The 25,364-nt window shown below is 37.0% G+C and overlaps 1 protein-coding gene and 1 pseudogene across 1 annotated transcript in view; one reads left to right on the top strand and one right to left on the bottom strand.

Annotated features, from left to right (window-relative positions):
• HERC6 (HECT and RLD domain containing E3 ubiquitin protein ligase family member 6) overlaps positions 1–25,364 on the top strand; it is a gene marked incomplete at its 5' end in the record, with an annotated part of 41,685 nt that overhangs the window by 5,881 nt on the left and 10,440 nt on the right. Inside the window, 10 exons of the mRNA XM_008581087.1 lie at positions 1,004–1,131; positions 1,881–2,017; positions 2,540–2,607; positions 7,608–7,729; positions 8,277–8,336; positions 10,434–10,527; positions 12,764–12,953; positions 15,888–16,042; positions 20,672–20,785; positions 21,112–21,219. Coding sequence (XP_008579309.1) covers positions 1,004–1,131; positions 1,881–2,017; positions 2,540–2,607; positions 7,608–7,729; positions 8,277–8,336; positions 10,434–10,527; positions 12,764–12,953; positions 15,888–16,042; positions 20,672–20,785; positions 21,112–21,219 — 1,176 coding nt within the window. The remainder of the gene's footprint in view (positions 1–1,003; positions 1,132–1,880; positions 2,018–2,539; positions 2,608–7,607; positions 7,730–8,276; positions 8,337–10,433; positions 10,528–12,763; positions 12,954–15,887; positions 16,043–20,671; positions 20,786–21,111; positions 21,220–25,364) is intronic.
• On the bottom strand, positions 24,756–25,161 carry LOC103597266 (annotated as a pseudogene).

Raw genomic sequence — 25,364 nt, 5'->3', positions numbered from 1 at the left:
AAATGATTTTTATTGTTTATTTTAGAAGCATGTCTTAAATTATGAAACTCTCAATTGTTTGGATTATATGAGTATTATTCTTAGTTGACAAGGAAAAGCTAGAACTGTTTTTTTGCTTGCCTTTTTTTTTTTTTTTGGCGGCTGGCCATATGGAGATCTGAACCTGTGACCCTGGTGTTATAACACTGCACTCTAACCAACTGAGCTAACTGGCAAGCCTTTTAAAATTTTTTAGAGTTTTTTTTAATCATAAAAGAATTTTTTGAAAATTAAGTATTTTCAGGAAAATGCTCAAATTAAATAAAGCAGCTCTATATTTAAATGTTGGTGTTACTCTTGAACCACTTATTTGTCTATTTATTCATTTGTTAATTCAACAAACACTTATTAAGGGGCTAGCTCTGTTTTCCCCCAGCTTCATTGTGGTATAGTTGACAAAAATTGTATCATTTATTAATATGATGTTTTTTTTACATCATTTATTAATATGATGTTTTTTTTACATGTATACATTGTGAAATGATTACCACAAACAAGCTAATGAACTATTTATGGTGTACAATATGATGTTTTTTTTACATGTATACATTGTGAAATGATTACCACAAACAAGCTAATGAACAGATGTGTCACCTCACATAGTTATCTTTTTGTCAGATGTGTCACCTCACATAGTTATCTTTTTGTGTGTGTGGTGAGAATCTTTATGATTTACTCTCTTAGCATTTTCAAGTATGTTCCACATTATTATTAACTACAATCACCATGCCATACAATACATCTTCAAGGTGCCTACTGTTTAAGGGAATGCCAATGATTTTTCCTGTTTTATATGTTAACTCTACATTCACCAGTAGAAATAATAAAGGATGCCTCCTATTTATATAGAGCTTATAGTTCACAAAGTGCTCTCATATTATTAATTCTCTTATGATACTTAATCTGTAAGTATTTAGTTACTGTTTTAACCTGAAATTAATTTGATTTCTCCTGTTTTAAACAGGGCGGGAGAGTGTTCACATTTGGGGACAATAGCTCTGGACAGCTGGGACACAGTCTCACTGCTGAGAAGAAAGGTCCACAACTCGTGGAAGGAATCGATGGCCTAGTTTCACAGATAGATTGTGGAAGGTAATAGGCTTTTTTTTTTTTTTAGCCCATGGGTAGAAAGTGTTGTATATCATTACTTAGAAACAACTCTAATGGAATGTCATCAAACCTTAAAACTCTGTAATATGTGGCTGCTCTTTATATAGAGCATTTTCATTTCAGAAAATGTACTGCTTTCAAATATAGTTTAATTTTTCAGTTTTTTCTTCTTTATCCTAGACATTTTATTTATTCAATAAGAAATTATTGGAAGTCAACTATGTATAGACCAACTTATTAGGTACTGGAGGATGGGGGCATGGGTTGATACAAAAATGCTGGTGCTTGTCTGCTTTGAGTTGATAAGACAAAATTAAAGTAATCTCATGCATGTAGAAGATGATGGATATTTGCATACGTATTTAGGGTTTTGCATAACCTAATTATGAGGAAACTTTGAGTATCTGAGTATCAAATGATTAAACAATAAAAGACAAAAATGCTTGCATTTAGTTCAGATCCCTGTACTGGCCAGCTGCCAAAAAAAAAAGGTTGCATTTAAAACAAAATGATAGAAACCATAGCAAAGATGCATCAATAATATTCTCTTTAAAGTTAAAAGTAAGTCAATATTCACTCAGCATCTGTTGAGCCACATCCTCTCACACCGACATTATAATAAGGGAGTTGGGTACTTAGTGAAAGTAAATCTGTTATTCTGTGTTGAGACATCATCTTTCTTGAAAACCATGAGTACCGTGGTCTTCATTACAGTGTACTCTCTCTCCTAGTTATCACACCCTTGCATATGTGTACACCACTGGTCGGGTGGTGTCATTTGGTCGTGGACCAAGTTGCACAGTCAACCCAACTCATCTGGAGGCCCTGACAGAGAACTTTGACATCAGCTGCCTGATTTCTGCTGATGGTATGAGTAGTCCCACTAATGATTTTGTATTAATTGATGCCACTGGAGGGGAAATATTATTCAGCTTCCTTTCCAAGAAGTCCATAGAACTATAGTTCTTCCAGTATATTTATTTTAAATTGTACATTGTGCATTTTTTTCTTATGCAGTGATTCCTGGAATATTTTGTATTTATTTCTAAAGATTAAGGTAATACAAAAGAAGGTCCTAAACTGGTTACTTAAGCATCAGAACACGTATTGAATCAAACCTCTTCTAAAGCATGTCAACCTGACTTCATTGTGCAAATGCATGAAAATCTAAATTTTAAACTAAATGAATATATGACTTGTAATCTGATAAAAATTAATCTTTTATCCTGTTTGTAGTCAAAATACATTTAGAAGAGTATAAATTGCCAATAAATAAATAAATTTGGCTTGGTGATATATCAAATTTATTTTTTACTTCTAAAAACTCTAAGCATGGATTTATTTTTTACTTCTAAAAACTCTTAAGTATGGATTTATGACTTTCTTTTAGACCTTGTGGATGTTCAAGTCAAACACATTTTTGCGGGAACATATGCCAACTTTGTGACAACTTATCAGGTATTTGTTACACTTTCTGTTTCTTTTAAAAAATCATTTTTTGGAAATAACAAATCTAGGTTATTAGAAGTGGGGGAGAGGGAAAAGGGGGTTGAGAGATTGAGTAAGGGAAAAATAAATTAATGAATTAATTAAAAAATAAAAATCATTTTTTCCTCTACATTGCATTGCAGAGTAGTATTTGAAACATTGTATTAGTCATATGTATATAAATTTCTTATTAAAATAATAAGGTCCTCTATTAGAATGCATTTGAAAAATATATAATTCTCACTTCCTCATTTGTCAAACTTCCTAACACATGAGACTCCCCCAAACTCAAATTCATTGCTTTTGTACTGACTTTTTATTAGTAAGTAATAATATTAATGATAATAACAGCTGTAAAGACTAATCTTAATTTCAGTCACCATGTGTCAGGAACCAATCAAAGTACTTCAGATGGATCAACATGTTTAATGCATAAATCAACTCCAGTTGATATTATTTCTACCATTTTACAGATGGGAAAACTGGGTCTCAGAAAGGTGAATTTACCCAAAGTTGCACTGTTAATGAGTGGTAGAGCTGATTCAATCCCAGGCACTCTGGCCCCAAGGCTTAACCCTTCCCCACCATGCTACAGTGCCTTCCTAATTGTTAACAGAGGGGATTTTATTGTTATATTTCTGGATGAGTTCTGAAATGTTTCCATGGAAAGAAAAGCAAGCATACTTATTTTCCCAATTTGTACTTTTTTCTATTATCAGGAATGTTTTTTTTTTTTTTTTCCTTTATGTCTTTTTTCGTGACCGGCAACGGGATCGCAACCCTCGGTGTTGCGCCCGCACCTCGCTCAGCCAGTGAGCGGCCGGTCTGTATGTGGGATCCAAACCCTCGGCGGGAGCGCCACCACGCTCCCAAGCGGCGCACTGTAGCAGTGTGCCACCGGGCCGGCCCCAGGAATGTTTTAAACTGGATGTCAGTACAGACTCTTTCTCTATTTCTTGGGACAGAAAACAGTCAGAGGCAAAGGTTACTGTGCTATTGGGGATAGTTAGGAAATTATGCTTTGGTTGCTTTGTCATAGCCATTCAATAAGCCAGTAAACAAAAACTGAATGCTTTTCATGTGTCAGACTCTGCTCTTGGTGCTTGGGACAGACGTGCATAGTACAGACAAAGTTGTCCTCATTCATAGCGTTTGGACTCTACAGGGAGTGCTGGACCATAAACATGTAAATGCAGAGTCAGTAATATTGTGTTAGAGAATGACAAGTGCTCTGGAGAAAACCAAACAGGCTGTTGGAGATTGATGAGGGGGGTTTCTTTAGAAATGTCTGTCAGGGAAGGCCTTGTAGAGGCTGTGACATTTGAACAGAGATACCGGCTATGCTTAGATCCAAAGAAAGAGCACTCAAGCCAGAGGGAAGTGCATCTAGAAGGGCCCTGGGGGCAGGAATAAGTTTGTGTGTGTGACAGAAAGAAGGCCAGTGTGGCTGAACATTGGAAGAAAGAATGAACCATTGCATGAGATGGAGCCAGTGATGGAAGATGGAGTGAGTTCGAAATGTCCCCAGAGAAGAGATCCAGAGACTTGGTTGGACATCCAAATCTGGAGCTCATGGGGGCATGTCAGCAGTGGAATATAACATGGTAGTTATCCTGCTGTAGATGGTATTTATAGCCAAGGGCCTGCGTGAAAGTTCACCTAGAGAGACAGAGTAAAAATGACAGGAGAACGGGGACAAAATCAAGCCTTGACTTCTCCATGACAGCCAGAAAAGGAGACTGAGAAGGACCAGTTTCTGAAGTAGGGGAAAATCAGGAGAGGCTCTCTCAAGCCAAAAAAAGAAAGTATTTCTAGAAGGAGGAAGTGGGCAGTCCTGTCAAATACGGCTGAGAGGTCAAGTAAGAGGAGCCCAGAGAGTTTATTTTTGCTTTGGTAAGATTGTGTTGTTTCAGCAGAGAGAGGATGAAACCCAACAATGACTGTGACAACTCAGAAGTTTTGATGTGAAGGGGACGGAGAGCCATGGGAAGGTTTCTCCTGATGCATGAGAAAGAGTGAATAATTGCAGAAGCTGCATCCCAGAATAGGAGAGAGGAAGCGGGATCCAGCACTGAGTTGAGAGGCTTGAGCAGAAATGTTTACCCCTTGTAATAAGGAACAGTGCACCTGAGTGTAGGTGGGAATGTGATTAGTTCCTGCCTGATCGCTTCAGTTTTCTCAGTGATGCAGAGGCAAGGTCCTCATCAGAGCTTGAGAGAAGCAGAGGAGCGTGACGGGTTTAGGAGGAAAAGGAAGGTGTGCAACAGTTGTCTCAGAGAGTAGGATAGCAGAGGTCCTAGGAAATGACTAGACAGTATCGAACGCCCATTTGAAATCTGTGGTCATAGATTAAAGTGAAGTCAGCACAGTTGTGCAATTTTCTCTAGTGATGTTAGGTTGCTTGGATTTGATTTTGGAGTAATTCAGAGTTGAGTTTAACTACAGATGGAATTTTGCTAGGTAAGTACTATGGGAAAGCTACAAAAGGGTTATGGGAACGATTATAGTGCTGAACCATGGAATGTCAGCTGGGTAAGGAAGACATGAGGAGGGCGATGCATAATGAACAAACAATAGTGTTAACGGATTGGAGATCCCAAGCATCAAAGAATGTAAGACTGGGGGTTTCATTGTAAAGGAAGTGAAACAGAATGATGGTGTATGATGGTCAGAGAAGAATGTTTCCAATAGAAATTCAAAAGGTGGAACAAGAGCTGATGGTTATAAAGTCCAGCTTATCACCTATACCTAGGGCAGTGGTTTTCAACTAGGAGTGATTTTGTACCCCAGGAAACATTTGGCAATTTGGTGGAATCGGGGGGAGGGGTGTTTTCTGGGAGTGGATGATACTGGCATCTGGTGGGTGGAGTCCAGGGAAGCTGCTAAACCTCCGACAATGCACAGGACAGCCCCTCACAACAAAGAATTATCTGACCCAAAATGTTGATAGTGTCATGGTGTTTTCTGGGAGTGGATGATACTGGCATCTGGTGGGTGGAGTCTAGGGAAGCTGCTAAACCTCCAACAATGCACAGGACAGCCCCTCACAACAAAGAATTATCTGACCCAAAATGTTGATAGTGTCAGTTCATAAACCTTGATCCAGGGCCTGGGTGGCTGAGGCAGAGCAGAGGAAAAGATTAAGAATTGAGAGATTAAGGTAGGAGATAGATTTACCAACTGTGAAGTTGCCAAGAATGGACAGCAGGAAGAATGAGGACAGGATGGCGGTGGTAAGGAAGGCAGTCAGCAAGGTGCTAAAGTTTTCAGTGAAAGAAAGGGAAAGATCAGGACATGAGATGATTATAAAAGAAGGGGAGGCAGATGATATAGTCTGATGTCATGTGCTTAGGAGTATCAGGGATTTTGAAACAGAAAATAAATAAATGGTATGCAAGTGCCAATAGGGAGCACCTCTTTGTCTTAAGTTTCCTGGGATGTGGGAGAAAAAAAAATCTTCCTCTTGATCAAACTACAGGGAATACCCAGGACTCACTCAGATCAGTAAGCTATAGGGAAGAGTTGGCTAGTTAGCTCAGTTGGTTAGAGTGAAGCCTTGTAACCTTGAGGTCAAGGGTTCAGATCCCCATAGTGGCTAGCTCAAAAAAAGAAAAAAAAGAAGGAAGCTATAGGGAACTTTAAGAGTCATGGTTACATATATTTTCCAAGAGGTTTTTATTTCAGCATTAAACAAAAGTGATGCAGAATTTCCTGATTCATAACACGTTCGGTGGAGACATAGGTATAATTTACAGCAGCTCACTAATGCTGTTTGAAGACTATATTGAAGACAGATTTTTCTTTCCAGACAGTGACTTTTGACACTTCTGTCTGAGCTATTTGGTCTCAAGTACTATATACAAATAGTTTTCCAAATGTGGTCCCCAAACCAGCAGCATCAGCATCACCAGGGAAATCTGTTACATGTAAACTCTGAGCTCTGCCACTGACCCATTGAATCAGAAACTATGGGGCTGGGGCCCAGCAACCTGTGCTTTGACAAGCCCACCAGAATCACCCACTAGGAGATTCTGATGCACCCTGAAGTCTGAGAACCACTGATATAAAGGTAGAAATCTGTGGGTTAAGGGGACAAAGAAAGTAATTATTAAGTACCCACAATAATCCAAAGCTTTGTATACTTAATGTAATTTAATCTTAACAAGAGTCCAGAGAGGTAGGTATTGTTATCCCAGTTTTTACATGTGTTGTAAAATATATATAACAAAATTTGCCATTATAAGCATTTTAAAGTATATAATTCAGTGGCATTAAATATATTCACAACATTGTACAATTATTGCCACTACCCATCACCAAAACTTTTTCATCACTCCACAGAGAAACTCTGTAACTATTAAATAATAACTGCCCATTCCTCCCTCACCCCCCAGCCCTAAGAACCTCTAATCTACTTTCTGTCTCTATGAATTTGCCTATTCTAGATACTTCATGTAAGTGGAGTTATATAATATTTGTCATTTTGTATCTGCCTTATTTCACTCAGCATGTTTTCAAAGTTGATCCATGTTGTATCATGTATCAGAATTTCATTCCTTTTCAAGGCTGAATAATATTCCATTGTATGTGTATACCACATTTTGTTTATCTGCTCATCTGTGGACGGACACTTGGGTTGTTTCCATCTTTTGGCTATTGTGAATAATGCTGCAATGAACACTGATTTACAAGTTATCTGTTTGATGCACTGTTTTCAATTCTTTTGTGTTATCCCATTTTTTTTTAAATGATGAAACTAAGGCTCAGACCAAGCAAAATGGCCCAGGCTAGACAGTAGAACAGCCAGGCCAGTATGATGCCAAAGCTCCTCCCACCAAAGGCCACCTGAGAGGGCGGGGCCAGTCTGCCACCCCTGCAGGATGCTTCACTGCGTTATTTATTACTGTGTGTGTGTGTGTGTGTTCCTGATTGTTCTGTTTTCGTTTCTTTTTTTTTTCTCTTTCTCGAAGGATACTAGTTCTACAAGTGTTTCCAGGAAAGCCCTGCCAGAAATAAGCCGAATTACCCAGTCCATGACAGAAAAATGGATAGCAGCGAAAAGAGGAAGTACTGAACATGAAGTGGCTAAAAGGTGGCTCTGTCTGATAAATTATAAACCACTTTCATCTGGTTCTAAAGTCTGAGTCATTTTATCCTAGACGTAAGAAAGAGGGTTTGGCTTTATTGTGAAGGTATTTTCATTTCAACTGTGATTCTCTTCCACCACCTCTTAGTTTGAATAGGTCATCAATGTATTTATTCATTCATTTCTTATTTAGTATAAATAGGAGATATATGGAGGACATATGATATCCCAGGCACCTTGCTAGGTGAGGGAGGTGCAGGAGTGAATCAAAAAAGCTCTCAAAGCCTTCAAGAATGCAGACTGTTTTCATAACGTTATAGTTGACACTCTGGAGTTCCATGAGTTTGGGTCTGCAGAAGGATGGATTTTATTTCAATCTAGATGACTTGAACAAATCAACTATAAAGGATTTTGGTGAGATTTAGCAATAATATGCACAAAGTTATTTTCATTAGTAGTGATTCCATATCATCAGTTATTTATTCAGACATAAGACATAAGGAGGCATGCTTTACAGTATGTAGTGACTTAACCCTTGTTATTACTTTTGCAGTGAAATTAGAATGATATTTTCATCTCCTGCTTGCCTGACTGCGAGTTTTTTAAAGAAAAGGTAATCTACTTAGATTTACCTTCATTTAACACTGCGGAATATTTAAAATGAGATATTTTGAGTCAGTTAAAATTATGAATTTTATTGTCTATGCACAAAAAGTTCAATATGGAGAACTCCATAGGTTGTTATAGAATTCTTCCATTTTATAAAGTAATTTTCTATTAGACCACTATAAGTTGTAGTTCCTAATTAACATTGTTTACTTCCTACACACTGCCTTCCTGTATCATGGGATTGGAAGGAATGGTGTTTTTTCAGGATCTTTGTATCCACAAGTGATCAGCTAAACCTAACATTGCTTTAGTACTTAGAGGCCAAGGGCGAACTTAACAACTCTTACTGTGCAGGATCAATAAGGAAAATAGATTTATTTTGTCTTTAACTCACTGTTAGAGGAAAATATCATTTCTCTCCTTTTGAGTTTAAATACTCGTTCTGATCCAATAAACAATTCCTTTAATGTTCAATATTTGGTCTTCTATTTCTGCTCCTACCCTCAAGCTCTCCAATATGGGAACTAGGTGTAAAAGGGAGGAGAAGGCAGGATAGTAGTGTAAAGGGATTTAAGGATCTCGGGCTGCCCTCTGCTCTCTCTGGAGGCTGGTGCCCTGCTTATCTGTCTGCAGCTGGTGTGATTCATTCCAGTTCTCGTTCACCTGGTCAGGTCCTGTTACTTTGGTCTCAAGTTGGCTCCCTGGTTCAGAAGATGGTTGTACACATCTTCTATGCCCTCCTGGCCGCTAGGTGGTTCTCACTTAACCCCTGTTGCTATTCCCCTACACAACCCCCAGCAGCCCCATTGGGTATTAACTCTTAGAATGATTTAGAATGCCTCTGGGCATTTTGAGGGGACTAGAAGAACTGAAGGAGCCATTGGGTACCAACAACTTCACCTGGGAACTCGAGAAGCCCAGGAAAGCTAAATGTGATGGCTTCCTGCTGGCAGTTCATGAGGTAGTATCTTTTTAGAATCCAAAAGCATCTCTATTCATCTATTCATTTCTGCTTATTCCAGCCAAAGGCAGTAGAGAAATCAGGACACTACTTCGTTTTCTTCTTCCACCATGTTTCTTAAGGGAGAAACTCTCCCAGACAAAGTATCCACTTTCTTCCCCACTCTAGCCTCAGGCTAATCCTTACTGTATGTAGAAGTGTCTTTTTTACATTAAGAATATTATCTTTCTAAAGTAGAAAAGTATCCATGCCTGTCTCCCAGGAGTGAAGAACTCTTAACATGCCAAAGTTTGCAAAGGAGGATACATTTTAAGGAGAAATTTACAATACTTTTAGTACTTCCATAAATATTTTAGCCCTAATATTAGTGTCGATCAGTTAACCCAGCAAGCGTAAAATATTCCTTGATAATGCATTATTAAAAAATTGTTAGACTTGTTGAATGCCAGTTCCTCAAATACCACCAAAACAACTTATCTTGATAAGACAGACCAGGCAGAACACCACGCATGGATAGAACTTTGGTAGTGTTTCTGAGAGGCGACAACAGGTCAGAATTTATTGAGAATTGGGAGTTTGGTGTAAGGCAGGTCTTTCAACGTGGGAGGGGAAGACTAGGGGCTTGATTAGGATTGGGTAAATATAAAACAATCCAGGCTGGGCGGAAACAGCAAGGCAGGGGATGCTTTCCATTGAAGAGTTAATGGGAAGTTTTTATAATGAACAATCAAGCCATTTGCCTGGGCAAGAGTTTCCTGAAATAGTAAAGTGATGCTAATGAAAACAGTGGAATTGCAAGGTTATGTAAATACAAATGTAAGGTATGTGGGTGTAGGTAGTTTCAGTTCTCAATGTGCAAACCGAGTGCATAGATGGTCTCAGTTCTGAGATTCAGCATATAAAATTTTGCTAATATTGCAGCCCAAACTTGATCTAACTACTCTCTTTTAACAAGGAGAACATAAAATTAATAATTTTTTTGTGTCAAGTAAGTTGATTATTTTGAAAGGAAGCAAGCTTTAAGGAAAAAATTTATATCTTAAATATAATAAAATAAAAAACAACTAATGACATATGACGTTTGGAAATATCCCTTTCCATCTGTTTATGTGTTTTTTTTTACATTTCTTGTGTCCAAAGAGAAACTGGAGAAAAGATCGTTATTGATGTGGACTTACAAATGGCAGGAGATACCTTCAAGAAGTTAACAGAAAAGAAATGGATTTCTTTCATGGTAATAACCAATACTTATTTGAGAAATAGAACAATAGAATTTCTTTATAGGAACAAGTATGATTGCAGTGTAATTTTGTTGGGAGCTGAGTGAGAGGGGACTATGATTGGGACAGGCATAGGGGCTAGTATTCATTATGAAGTTACTGTATTTCAGACACTGTTTTAGGTGCTGGCATTTATTTTTTTATCGAACCATTAAATGTACAATAGATACAATATTTTTATTTTTAATATGAGAAAAACAATGCTTAAGAGGTAAATAACTCTAGCATGACGTAAGAAAATAGCATTGGTTTGGGAAGCAGGATAATCTTATCTTCGACTGGGAGACTGAAAAGACTGTTCTCTATTTTGAGATGAACCTCACATCTATTTGAGATGAATCTTTGCTTCTGAATATCCCCTTCTCTTTGGGTCACATTTTCTTTACCTGTAAGTTATATTCATTTTTAAGGTCTATTTCAGTTTAATATTATGTGATTCCAGGTTGTATTGGGAGGAAAACTTTTCATCTACCAATTTAGGTTTGAGTATGCATTGGGGAATTGGGGCCTTCAAATTAACAATAGACAGATTAACAGGATGTCTTCATTCTTTTGGGCTGCTATAACAGAATACCATAGGCCATGTGGCTTGTAAACTACAGAAATTTATTTCTCTCAGTTCTGGAGGCTGAGAAGTCCAAGTTCAAGGGACCAGCAGGTTTGGTGTCTTGTGAGGGCCCACTTCTAGGTTCATAGATGACTGTTTTTTGCATGGCAGAAGGGGCAAGGAAGTTCTCTGGTGTTTCTTTTATAAGGGAACTAATCCCATTCATGAGGGCTCCACCCTCATACCTAATCACCTACCAAAGGTCCACCTCTTAAAACCATCCCATTGGGGGCTAGAATTTCAACACATGAATTTGTGGGGACACATTCAGTTTATAGCATAGGAGAAAAGAAAACAAGTTTTATTCACTGGCATATGGGAGCATTCAGATGAAGAGTCTCTTTGAACAGCTAGGATAAGGATTTATATACCAACTTAATAGTGGAAGGGGAGAGGGAGAAAGAGCTCCTATGGGAAGACTAAATGGGCTTTTATGGGGACAAATGGGAGATATGAAGTTTGTGATGTTTGCTTATGCAGTTTCTCATCCAGGTGTGAGCAGTCTGGTGATTGTTCTCCTTCCTGGTAGTGAAGGTCAGATAAGGGACGCTCCAAAAAGGCTTTTCTACACCAACTCTATCTCAAGTGTCTTCAGTTTAAAGTAATCTTTATACCAATTGGTGGGTCCAAGTGGGTCTCTACGTTTGGAAGGGGAAGCGGGAGAGTGTTCCTTAATGTGTAATAGATATTATCAAGTATATTTTAAAAATGAATTTATTTAGGTGATATGGGAAATAACTTGGGGTGCTATTCCCAGTATGAGTTCCAAAGAACATTAGTTTCACAAAAACCTCCTTGAAAAGGGTTCTCAATGAAATAACTTTGGGAAAACTGTATATTATTATGGAGTCATAATGCACATTAGTAAATCAAAGATTCTATATGATGTCATATACTGAAAGAAATCTAACTTTTTTGACACTATTATTGTTGGAGTTATTTGACTTTGTGATACTATTTTCCTATGCCTTTACATGATTATTAATAAGATTAAATAAACTGATTTACACGAGATCACCTGACACATGGTGAGTACTCAAGGAATGTTCAAACAAATATAAAGAATTCCATACAAATTATTCCCATTAGTATGTTTTTATATATTTCCTATTTTAAAACCTTACCTGTAGGTGAAATTAATAATATTCACAGCTATTTTTGCTGTGAAAAATTTTTACTAAGATGTGAGGAATAAAGACAGGAAGAAATGGATTTTGTGGGGGAGGGGTGGAGGGTAACAGCTGCTCCTTCTAGAGAAGGAGGAATTAGGTGTGACCTGTATACAATATTGCTTTTGGATTAGTTCTGAAATCACAATTCACTCAGTGTGTCCATGCACATGTGATTTCACTTTATTTCTTTCATGCACCCTGATATAAAATGGGGAGGATGGCTCTCATAGACTACCTCAAGGCATTTGGGATATAAGGAGTGATGGAGTTTCATCAATATGTTTCAGAAAGACTAAATGATTATTCCAATTGGAATATGGTAGGATGAAACCCCAGATCCCATAACTTGTTTCTCAGTACTCTGCATATAATATATCCTGGGCCCTTTTCCTGTTCCTATTTCGACCACAGATAACTACATGTCTCAGGGATAATTTGCTCAAAGCTCTTCCATGCCGGTCTCCCCACCAAGAAGCTTTAGAAGTTTTTCTCCTGCTACCAGAATGTCCTGTGATGCATGATTCTAACAACTGGGAAAGCCTGGTGGTTCCATTTGCAGAGGCTGTTAGTAAAATGAGTGATAAATCTTTACAAGTCCTGAGTAAGTTTTATGTCACCTTTTCTGTACTCTCAATAAGTCACTGTCTGAAGCAGAAGTAGCAAAATTTGGATAGAAGACTTCAAAATATACAAACATTTGAGTACATGGTGTGTGAATTATCAAAAAAATAAATCTAAAGCTATTATAATCATTATTGTTATCAAACACAGCAGGTGTAGTTCTTATACTTGGCTTTGACGTAAATTTGAAAACCATAGAGTATCCAGTCCAAATAAATCCATGCTTTAAAACTTTTGCTCCTGTTGTTTTAAGACTTTAGACATTTTGACCAGAGTTGATGAAAAACAAATGTAAAACTTTGTGTTATTATTATTTATTTTTCTCAATACAGTAGAAAGTCCATTTACAATTTTGAGCTTATGTTGAAGGTCCAAAGCTTAAAAGGTACAAAGTATTGTACAGTGAAATATAAGCCACCCAGTTCCCCTCGCAGAAGGCAGATTCTAGTTTCTCGTGCAACCTTCTAAAGATATTCTCTGTACTCATATATAAGCACATACAAATGTATTCTTCCCTTTTTTCTTTTTTTTTTTTTTTTTGGCAGCAATTTACATTCTTCTTCAGCAACTTGTTTCTTCCCACTTAACAGTATGTTGTGGAGATCATTCCGTTACAGGACCTACAGAACCACCTCATTCTATCTAATGGCTGAAGAATATTCTATTGGGAGGATATTATTATGGATAGTGATTTTTACTCTTTTGCTGTTATAATAACAGTGCTAACATGCATATTTCTTTGTACATATATATATATTTATGCATGCAGAAAAAATTCCAGGAAGCAAAATTACTGGGTCAAGTTGTATGTGCATTTGTATTTTGAAACATTTTGCCCAAGGACCCTCCACAGAGTTCCAGGCCACCATATCACCCAACTTTAAGTGGCCACCATTCACACTGTAGTCTACATAAGTTGCACCCTTGGAGTTGAGCAGCACTGCAGGCCTGACAGAGGATGTACCAACTTACACTTCATCAATAAATATGAAAGTATCAGCCCGCATACTTTTCAAGTGTTACCAAATTTTAACCTTTGCTGTTCTGAAAAACAAAACAAAACAAAAACTCTCTTAATTTTAATTTGAAGTTTTCTTATTGTGAATGAGGTTGTGCTGGTTTTCTTATATCTCATATCTGTTTGTGTATCATATTCTGTGAACTATTGATTCTTCCCTTTTTCCATTGGTTGTTAGTAGTCTTCTATTTTATTTTAGGAACTTTTGAACTAGTAAAGCAATTAAACCTTTATTAATAATATGAATTCCACGTATTTTTTTCCTTAACCTATTTAAAAAAAATTTTTTTTTTACTTTGTGGTATTTTTGCCATGCATAATTTAAAAAAATACTTTATGCAGCCTACTACATTAATATGTTCTTTATGACTTCTGGGTTTCGGGGGTCATACTTCAAAAAGCCTATGTCACTCTGAAATTTTAAAAAATTCGCATGTTCTTATTATAACTTTTATTATTGCATTTTTATGTTTAAATCTTTGATTCATATAGAATTTATCTTGGTTGAAATTTATTTTTTTTCTGGATCAGTTTCCAATTGTCCCACATTTATTAAATGATCTGTTTCATTCCCACTAATATGCAATACCACCTTTATCATATACTAAAATATCATGTGTATTTGGGTCCATTTATGAAATCTTTACCCTGCTACATTGATCTGCCTTTCATGCTTTTGGGTAATTCCGTTGTAATTACATTAGCCTGTTTTTTAACATTTGATAGTTTTGTTTTCAGAGAACTGTCTTTTAAAGGTACCAAAATCCAGGTTGCAGTCTCAGTAATATTAAATTATATAGTTATTGAGTATTTAACATAACATCAATGTCAAAGGCTCAGATCCCCATACTGTCCAGCTGCCAAAAAATATAAATAAATAAATAAATATACATGTACCAGGTGTTCATAAAATTTGAAAACAAAGATAATATTATTTCATTTTTTACAGATTAAAATATCATGATGACACTGTGTGTGTGCATGTGTTCACCAATGATGTTTTCAGGCTTTATAGATACCCTATAAAATTGTCAGTTTAGGGCCGGCCCGGTGGCGCACTGGATAGTGCGCCGCTTGGGAAGCGCGGCGGCGCTCCCGCCCGAGGGTTCGGATCCCACATACAGACCAGTTCCCGCTCACTGGCTGAGCGAGGCACGGGAGCAACGCCGAGGGTTGCAGTCCCGTTGCCGGTCCCCGGTCCGGTACGGGGGCACCGCTGGGGGTGGCGCTCGGTTGCCGGACACGGAAAAAAAAAAAATCCAAAAAAAAAAAAAAAGTCAGTTTAAAAACCATGAAGGCAATTAATTAAAAAAAAATGGAAAAAAAAAAAAAAAGTCAGTTTAAAAACCATGAAGGCAATTAATTAAAAAAAAATGGAAAAAAAAAAAAAAAGTCAGTTTAAAAACCATGAAGGCAATTAATTAAAAAAAAATGGAAAAAAAAAAAAAAAGTCAGTTTAAAAACCATGAAGGCAATTAATTAAAAAAAAATGGAAAAAAAAAAAAAAAGTCAGTTTAAAAACCATGAAGGCAATTAATTAAAAAAAAATGGAAAAAAAAAAAAAAAAAAAAAAAAAAAAAAAAAAAAAAATGTCAGTTTAAAAACCATGAAGTCAATTAATTAAGCATAAATGTGAAACATCAACAAATTTCTCCAAATTCTGAATTTGAGCTTTTAATTCTAATGATACTTAATCAGGGGAAAAGTTTTTTTCCCACATCTGTGAGTAGTAAGTGTTGTCCAGGGTGATATCCTTAGAAAAGATATTTTATGAGCTATGCCATCAGAAATGGAAAATATTATGTATTTATTACATTAAAGAACCCAGTAAAAACTGAGGGATTTGGGGGGCAAGGGGGAGACCATGTTTATCATGACTGATTTTATACCCCTCAGAGAAATGTTGGGCATCTCTGCAAGAATCTTCTCTGAACACACTGGTTCAGATGCTTAAAATAGCCATCATCTCTCAACTGCTTCATTGGATCGGAACTGATCAGGGTCACCGTAATGTTAAAGTTCTTCTAGGAATGATGAAAGAAGTGTATAAGGTAAGGGTTCATCTAAAGGAATGTATATATCATTTTATTAAATCAAAACTCGTTAGGTCTTAGCCAGTTGGAGTCTTAAGAAGTCAAATAAGAATCATGAGGAGTTAAATATTTTTTAAAGTGATGTATAAAAGAGAAAAGTTTAGCATAAAATAAGTGGGGATTTGTCAGGCTTTAAAAACTAATGCCACCTTAAGTGACATTACAAGTGGATTAACGTGGCAGCCTAAGACGGTGCCGGGAGGAAGTAGGATGGGAGTGTCTGCGGGTACCTTGCCTTAGCCCTTATTGGCCGCGCTCGTGAACATTGCGTGATTGCAATAGATAGGCATTGAGACAGGATGCATGCCCTTAACCCTTAAGCTGATTGGAGGATGTAAAAAACCTGCCTTCCCCATTTGCCTTTAAAAGCAAGTGCTTGTGTGATAATAAACGGAACTGCCTCAACAGAACCCCCGCCGCATCTGAGTGTCCTTTAATTGGGCTGTTTGGGGCCAGCGGTGTGCTCACCTCTCTTCACGGCTCTCTTCCCCCGTCTCCTTCCAAAGGGTACTGGAGGGAAAGAGGAATCTGGGCCATTCGCTCGCCCACCGAAAGGAACAAGGCTAGGGATGTTCGGGTAGGCCGGCGGCGGACCCGACAGGGATTTAAAAAGTGAGAAACTTTATGAGGACTTCAGGTGATTTGTAATGGACTTTCATTAAGTACACTGAGGATACTGCTCACGCAATATGAAACAACATGGATGAATCTCATCAACACAAAAGATTATGGGCTCTATGACTTCTTTTATATAAACTTGAGATAGTCAAAGCTAATCTATAATGATAGAAATCAAAATGGTGTTACCTCTTGGTGGGGTGGGCAATTGACTTGGAAGGATCATGGGGGAGCCACTTGTGGGCTGCTGGAATGTCCGATGTCTTCATGTGTTCAGCACTTACCCAAGTGTATATATGCGTAAAAACTGACCAAGCTGTATATTTAAGATTTATGCACTCAGGGCCTGGGTGGTTGCTTAGTTGGTTAGAGCACAGCCTTGTGACACCAAGGTCATGAGTTTTAATCCCTGTACTGGCCAGCCACCAAAAAAAAAAAAAAAAAGATTTGTGCACTTACTGAATGTGTGTTATAGCTTAGTAAAAATTAAATAAAAAGAATTAAAGATGAGAAAGTTCCCAGAGGACTGTGTCACATCATTTGACTCTTAACTGTCCATATCAGAATATTTGTTAAATCCTACTAAAGGAAGATCAGGTGAGGCCACTAGGATTTGGTGTCCACATGCTCTGTGGCCCTGTCAACACTGGGGGGTCACCAGAGTGCAAAGTCTGTTCTAGTAGGGCTGCCTGGAGTCAGTGGTGTCCACAAGTCACAGGGCTTGGTTACACTGTCCTCATTCTGCTTTAGGTGGTAGTCCCAGTAAATAGGGTTTCATTCTCTCTTAATACATAAAGGGCATCATGGTAGGACGCTGTTTCTTACATTTAACTTTTTTTTTCTTCTGGGTTACTTTTACTTCTTAATAAAGTACATCTCTTTCCCTGGTGCTTTGTAGTATTGCCTGTGTTGAAAATCAAGTACACATTTAGCCATGGGTCTGTTCATCTAACCTTATACCAGTACAACACTGTCCTAGTTACTGTATCATTATAAGAAATATAGATAAGTGGTAAAATCTTTCAACTTTTTAATTTTGTTTAGTATTGTTGTTGCTCTTAAATGTAAACTTTAAAATTAACTTGTTATTCCACAAATTCCATCTGTTGGGATTTTGATTACATTTTTGACCTGGTATTGAATTGAATCTAAAGAACAATTAGGGAGAGAAGACAACTTTACAATATCATGTCTTCCAAGTCTGATCATGATATAGCTCTTCATTTATTTAGGCCTTCTATAATTTCTTACAATAATATTTTATAGTTTTCTATGTAGAAGTCTTGCAGTCTTCTATTAGATTAATTCCTGAATGCCTGATATTTTTGCGTGATTGTATGTCTTTTTTAAACAGCTTTATTGAGATATAATTTACATATACAATTCACCATTTAAAATGTACAATGGAATAGTTTTTAGTATTTTCAGAGTTGTACAACCTTCACTACCATCAGCTTTAGAACATTTTCATCACCCAAAAAGAAGCCCTTGTACCCATTAGCAGTCACTCCCAATCCTCTCACCTCTGCCCCAGCTCTAGGCAATCACTAATCTACTTTCTGTCTCTACAGATTTTGCCTATTCTGGACATTTGATATAAATGGAATCACACATGATGTGTTCTTTTGTGACTGCCTTCTTTCACTTAGCATAATGTTTTCAAGGTTCATCCATTTTGTAGCATGTAATGAGTACTTTATTCCTTTCCATTGATGAATAATAAATAATTCACTATATGGGATATCACATTTTATTTATCCTTTCCTCACCTGGTGAATATTTAGGTAATTTCCACTTTTTGACTATTATGAATAATGCTGCTATTTACATTTGTGTACAAGTTTTTGTGCCATATGGCAACTCTAGTTTAATCTCATGAAGAACTGCCAGACCAGGGCCGCCCCGGTGGCGCACTGGAGAGTGCACCGCTTGGGAGCGCGGCGGCGCTCCCGCCAAGGGTTTGGATCCCATGTGGAGACCGGTTCCTGCTCACTGGCTAAGCGCGGTGCGGGTGTGACACCGAGGGTTGCGATCCCGTTGCCAGTCCCTGGTGCGGGTGTGACACCGAGGGTTGCGATCCCGTTACCGGTCAGTAAAAAAAAAGACAAAAAAAAAGGGAAAAAAAAAAAAAAAAGAACTGCCAGACCATTTTCCAAAGGGACAGCACCATTTTGTTTTCCCACCAGCAATGTATAAGAGTTGTGATTTTTCTATAGTCTTGTCAACACTTGTTATTATTTGCCATTTTAATTATAGTCATCCTAGTGGGTGAGAAATTATATCACTTTGAGGTTTTTTTTTTTTTTCTGTATATATATATATATATATATTTTTTCCTTTTTGTCTTTTTTCATGACCGGCTACGGATCGCACCCCTCAGTGTCGTGCCCGTACCAGACCGGGACCGGCAACGGGATCGCAACCCTCGGTGTTGCGCCCTCACTTTGAGGTTTTGATTTACATTTCCCTGATGGCTAGTGATGTTGAGAATCATTTCATATGCTTATTGACCATTTCTGTATCTTTTTGGAGAAATGTCTATTCAGATCTTTTGCCCATTTTTAAAATGGTTTATTTGTCTTACGTCCCTTATGAAATATATAATTTGCTAATATTTTCTCCCATTCTGTGTTATCTTTTCACTTTCTTGATGGTGTCTTTTAAGGCACAAATGTTTTTAATTTTGATGAAATTTAATTTATCTACTTTTTCTTTTTATTTTTTTTTTTTTGTCTTTTGTCTTTTTTCCGTGTCCGGCAACGGATCACAACCCTCAGTGTTGCCCCCGTACCGGACCGGGGACCGGCAACGGGATTGCAACCCTTGGCGCTGCTCCCGCGCCTCGCTCAGCCAGTGAGCGGGAACCGGTCTGTATGTGGGATCCGAACCCTCGGGCGGGAGCGCCGCTGCGCTTCCCAAGCGGCGCACTATCCAGTGCGCCACCGGACCGGCCCTCTACTTTTTCTTTTAAAAGTTAAATTTCTGTTTGTCTTTGGTGTATAGAAATGCAGTAAGTTTTGTATATTAACCTTGTTTTTAGCAATCTTTCTAAATTTATCTATTAATACTAACCTGTTGATTATTTGTACTTCTCTGCATACAGTCATATAACTTGAGAATAATAAGTTTTATTTCTTCCTTTTCTTTTTCTTTACTTATCTAGGACTTCCAGTATAATGTTTTAAATCTTGTTGTGATCTCAAAGGGAAAACATTAAGATTATGTTTTGCTGTGGCATTTCTGTTGATACCTTTAAAAAAGATTAAGAAAATTCCATTCTATTTCTAGTTTGCTAAGAGTCTTTTTTAAAAATGGGCAAAAGATCTGAATAGAAACCTCTCCATGGCAAAATACAAAGAGTTTCAGCTGTTAAACTAACCTTGCCTACTTGAATTAACCCAACTTGCTCAAGATGTTTTATAGATATAGATCTCAAAGATTCAGTGTGCTAATATTTTGTTTAGAATATTTGTATACATGCTCATGAATGAGATTCATCTGTTGTTTTACTTTCTCATAATGTCCCTCTCAGGTTTCTGATTTAGCTGGTGCTGGTCAGGGAAATATTCTATTTTTATTCAGTGGAAGAGATTATATAATATTGGCATTATTTTCCTTAGATGATTGTAAGAATTAATCATGAACCCTTTTGGATCTGGAGATTTCTTTGTGGGAAGTTTTTAAAATTACAGGTTTGAATTTTTTTTTTTTCTTTCCAGCAGCTGGCTGGAATGGGGATCCAACATCTTATATGTTAAACAATATTTCCTTATGAAAATTGGAGAAATTATAGGTCAGAAAATGGAAATTTTATACAATTCTACTTCATCATTGACAAATGTTTTCACTTTGTAGACCTCTATTTTAACTATCTATATAATAGCCATACTATTATATATGTAAATACATATTATAGATTAAATCATTTATCAATAGAAAATGAAATTCACAAGTCATGTTTTCTTTAAGGTAAACAAAGCTAACTGTCTACTGCCAGAAAATACTTTCAACATAAATGAACTCTCGAACTTGTTGAACTTTTATTCAGAGAGACAAAGACTGTTTCTTCGGAATAACAACCTGGTAAGAAAAATATTTTTTTATGGAAATTTTTATACTTGAAAGGGGACATCTTACTGTGGTAGCTGGGTAGATATCCCTTGATAAATCAAGATTTGAACATTTTCTCATTGTAATGCTGAATTTGCTAAATTAGACAATTATTAAAAATTTAAACATCTTTCCCTCACAAAACAAATGCATTTTCTTGGAAATTTGTTTCTAGGTCATTTTGGATTCTTAAAAACAGATGCCAAAAAGTATAGAGAGAAATAATTTAAGGTGATAAGGTAAAGGAATAAAGTTTTTTTCTTTTTTTAATTATCAAAACTACTATTTTTTTTTTTTAGGTAACTGCAAAAAACCCCAGTCTTGTTATTTTCAGTGACTTTCCATTTATCTTCAATTTGTTATCCAAAATTAAATTATTGCAAGCTAATTCATATATAAAGATGATGGTACGTATGAAAAATTTCAAACATATATTAAGTAGTGATAACGACATAATGAACCCCATCACCAAGATTGATTAGTTATCAACATTTTGCAACACTTTATTCATCTATCACTTTTGTTGTTTTTGTAGTTGTTACTGTTTTTGCTGAAGTATTTTAAAGCAAATCCCAGGCCCAATTTCTTTCCCTATCTCCATATGTTGGTGCATTATTGCTCATTGTCTCACTCTTGTTCATGCTGAGGTTCATCAGCGGGTTCATGTGGTGACCACATAATTCTTCCATTGTAATGTTCTCATCAATTTTTTATTTAATACTTTCATACATTATTTTCATTAAGATTGGCAATATGACAATATTTGTAAGCCTATCATTCTTTTCAAAGTCATTAACTGGAATTCTGTAAAGAAGAGCATTTCCTTATCAGTCAGGGTATTTGGTTACCCTAAAATGGTTAGAAACCATTCACATGGGAAGACAGAATAATGCTTAGACCTTTCTTTTTAATTATTTGATGTTGCCAAATTACCCTACATAGAGTTTGCAAATACCTCTTTCACATGCTCTCACCAATGCAAAGTATTACCAAGCTTTGTGATCTTTTCCAATTTGGTGAGGCATCATAAAATTTCAGTTTAATTTGAATTTCTTATTATTTAATGTCGTAGTCCTCACTTTTTTATATATAGTATCCATTGTTTTCCTACTGTGAGCACTTACTGAAACTGCCTAATAAACTATTCCTTCTCTCTACTTTCCCTCTCCTCCTCTATCCAATTTTAGTTACTACTATGTTCTTAGTGTCAGTCTTTGGATTTGTGTGTCTCCTTAAGCTTCTTGGAGCTTGATTTATAAGCTCCAACTGATATTCTTTTATTTCAACATAATGCCTGTGAGTCGGTCAATTAGTTTATTCTGTTCTCACCCTTCTACTTCTTTTCTGGTAGTTGTATTATTCCCACATAACATTTACATACTATTTTGTTTCTTTTTTTGCCATCAGCCTTCATTCTCAAGTGTATATCATGCTCATCACCCAGACATATTCTAAAGAATTTCCAACAATTTTTTTATTTCTGAAGTTTTCTAAGTCATTCCTCAGGAAAGGTTTCTATCTATTTATCTGTGATGTTTATACTTTAAAGACTCACAGGAATCATACCCATTGCTGACTTTATTAATAATTTAAAGGATACAGGTCATCTGGGTGAAACACAGAAAAGTCTGGGACATCACATGCACAAAAGGAGCCATTTCAGTTATAAAACATTCTTTTTTTATACCCTATTAATTATATAGCTTACATGCCATTGTCCAATGTACCATCCCCTGTAAATCCATAAATTCCAGGTTTATTTATTAATAAGGAACCTAGACAGACAGGGTATATCCTGCTACCAGCACTCCATAGATAAGGACTCTCCCTCTAGTTACTATTATTGGTGTCTGTTATCAGCATATTTACAAATAGATTTGACCAGGTCTTCTCCTTTTGTTTCTTAATCTTTTTATTTATTTATTTATTGGCAGCTGGCCAGTACAGGGATGAAATCCTGAATCCTGGTGTTATCAGCACCATGCTCTAACCAACTGAGCTAACCAGCCAGCTCTTCTTTCAATTATTAAATGGTTTTTATTTTCCTAACATCCCTGGTAAAAGTAGAAAATAAATTAAGCCTTTTCTTCCCAAACATAACTTTCCCATGTTTCCCTTAAACAAGTCCTTCCCTTGATGGTGTTTTCTTCTATGGCAATGATTCTCTCTGTCTAATCTGACTACTCTGTTAGTAAGTAGTTGAGGGCTGAGTGGACAGTGAACCCAGGCAGGTTCCACTTTATGAAGGATTAGGAAAGTTTTGAGGACAAGAAAACTCTTATTTGTAGTTGTCATGAGTGAAGTTGGAAAGTAGACATCACAATCGTGCTCTCCAAAGGAGAGATGATGGACATAGTCTAAGATGTAAGCTCCAAACTGGGTTACCAATTCAAATGTGTCAGTGTACAAGGGGAAAATCAATGTATAGAGAACTGGAGTAGAGAAGCTGGAAAATAAAATAAATGTAGGTTTCCAGTCCAGCTCTTGGTTAGGTAAGAGAAGGTATGGACCCCTCTCTCTTCTTTAACCAGTGGAGAACATTGCTGGCCACTCCCTGTCACTCAGAGCCATGGAACGTATTGTTCAGCTATCAATATTGCTGATGCTGCAGACTCATGGGACACAGGAGGAGATAACCTACCACTAGAAAGAACCAGAAATGGGACTTGTTGTATTTCCCTACAAACCTGGAGATTCTTTCCAAAAAACATCTTAAGGAAAAACTAGAAGAATCTAGTGTAATCACGTATAAATTTCTCAGTACATAGTTGTGGCAGGGATTTCTCAAGCCCAGAGCTACATGCACATGAGGTACATGTAGAAAGCCAATGTGAGCAAACACTCCCTGCCTAGAAACCTGCAATACGATAGCTATTATTCCCTGGTCTTGCTGTCACTATTGCAAGACAGGCCCCTAAAGGGCTACATGGGTTGATGAGTCCACAATACTCCTTTATTGTCCTTGTGATATTCTAGAAGTGTTCAAAGTCAAAGCAAGCGTAGCAAGTTCAACACTAGATTTCTAATCCAAAGGAATTCAGCAGAAACAAAGATTAGGGACTAAAGTGGTGAGGGAATTCAGAAAAGCTAAAGAGAAGTACTATTTAGGGTAGCCAGGAGCAATACTAGATCAAATGAGGCCACTTGTGGCATAATTTTAGAGAGTTCCCATGGAGATGGGGTAGATGAATTATAGTTATTTGAAGAAGAGGAGCAGATCCTCTCTGAGCAAGTCTTTCCTCTTGTCTTTTTTTTTTTTTAAGCGAATGTTTAATATACTTGTAGCAGTAAAAGGAATGAAACAAGGATTAGAATTTTATAATATATATTAGACATTTATGTAAAAGATGTTTTGTTTTTCAGAGAAGTTTCCCCTATTTCCCTATTTATTTTCTGTCTTCCTCAGAGCAATAACTAGTAATTACTACTCTCATGGGTAAGCTGCTTCTTTGTGCTGGACAGTGATTACATTTTTATGTTTCACATCATTATCATCTCTCAAAACTCTATCCTTCAGAGTACCTTCACAGCACAGTCTCACAGTAAAATTGTACTCCACTCAAAGAAGAAAAGCCTAAAGAAATTAGAGCAAACTGCAGTCAAATTCATGTGAATAAATGCTAGGGGCACAAGAATTTTTAAGTACAGATTCAGTAACAGAGTGTGTACTGGCACAAACCTTCTATTTATTCACATTATTAAAACTGCAGTAATAGAAATAAAAGCTATATTAGTGAAAAAGGAACTCAGGAATGAGGTCATTAAATATAACTAAATATATTTTAAATATAAATACCATGTATTTCCTAATTAGTATCAGGTAAATATCTGAACTTTCTATCCTGAATTCTGGGCTCAGAGAAAAAGGTCAGAGACAACTACAAAGGTGATTCATATTATTGGGTCCATTTTCAAAACAATGAGATCCTTTGGGAAAATCGCTTCAGTCTTTCTTTGTATCAGAGGTTTCTGATGGCCCTTTTGTTGGTAATCCATTCATGTCCACACCATTATTATCTGCTTTGCCATTATTTCTATCATTGGATTCCTGTACAGCTTTTTTAGGCCATATGCAACTAACAAAAGGAGAAATCAGAGGGTATATGTATGGTTCCAGGAGTTTTTTGTAGATCCTGAGCAGAACTGGAATGACCATACAAGGAATGCACACCTTTGTCCGAGACTCAAGCTCCTAAATGTGAGAGTGCAGGCAGGCAGCAAAGCGTGGAGGAAGGCAGGACGGTGAACGGTGCACTGGGCTCCGTGAGCGCTGCCTAGGCTGGACCCACCCCAGCCCGGCTCATCCACGACCACAAAGCTTCCTCTTGTCTTTTTCCTACAGCTAACATTATCCCTGAGCACCTAAACTGCCCTTATATTCCTGAGGAATATGGTGCTACCACTCTCCTGCTTAAGACTGATGGTGGATAAATGTCTCGGCCTGTTCAATACCAGTATTGCCTTTAAGGATCGAGTTTACTATGATAAGTGAACTGAGAAAGCTTTAAATTGCTTAGCTGTTCATCTGTGGTGACTAATCCTCTATATATGA

The sequence above is a fragment of the Galeopterus variegatus genome, unplaced genomic scaffold, assembly GCF_000696425.1.
Source record: "Galeopterus variegatus unplaced genomic scaffold, G_variegatus-3.0.2 Scaffold2258, whole genome shotgun sequence".
NCBI lineage: Eukaryota > Metazoa > Chordata > Mammalia > Dermoptera > Cynocephalidae > Galeopterus > Galeopterus variegatus.
Note: the sequence above shows the minus strand (reverse complement) of the source record. Positions and strands in the feature narration are given on the sequence as shown.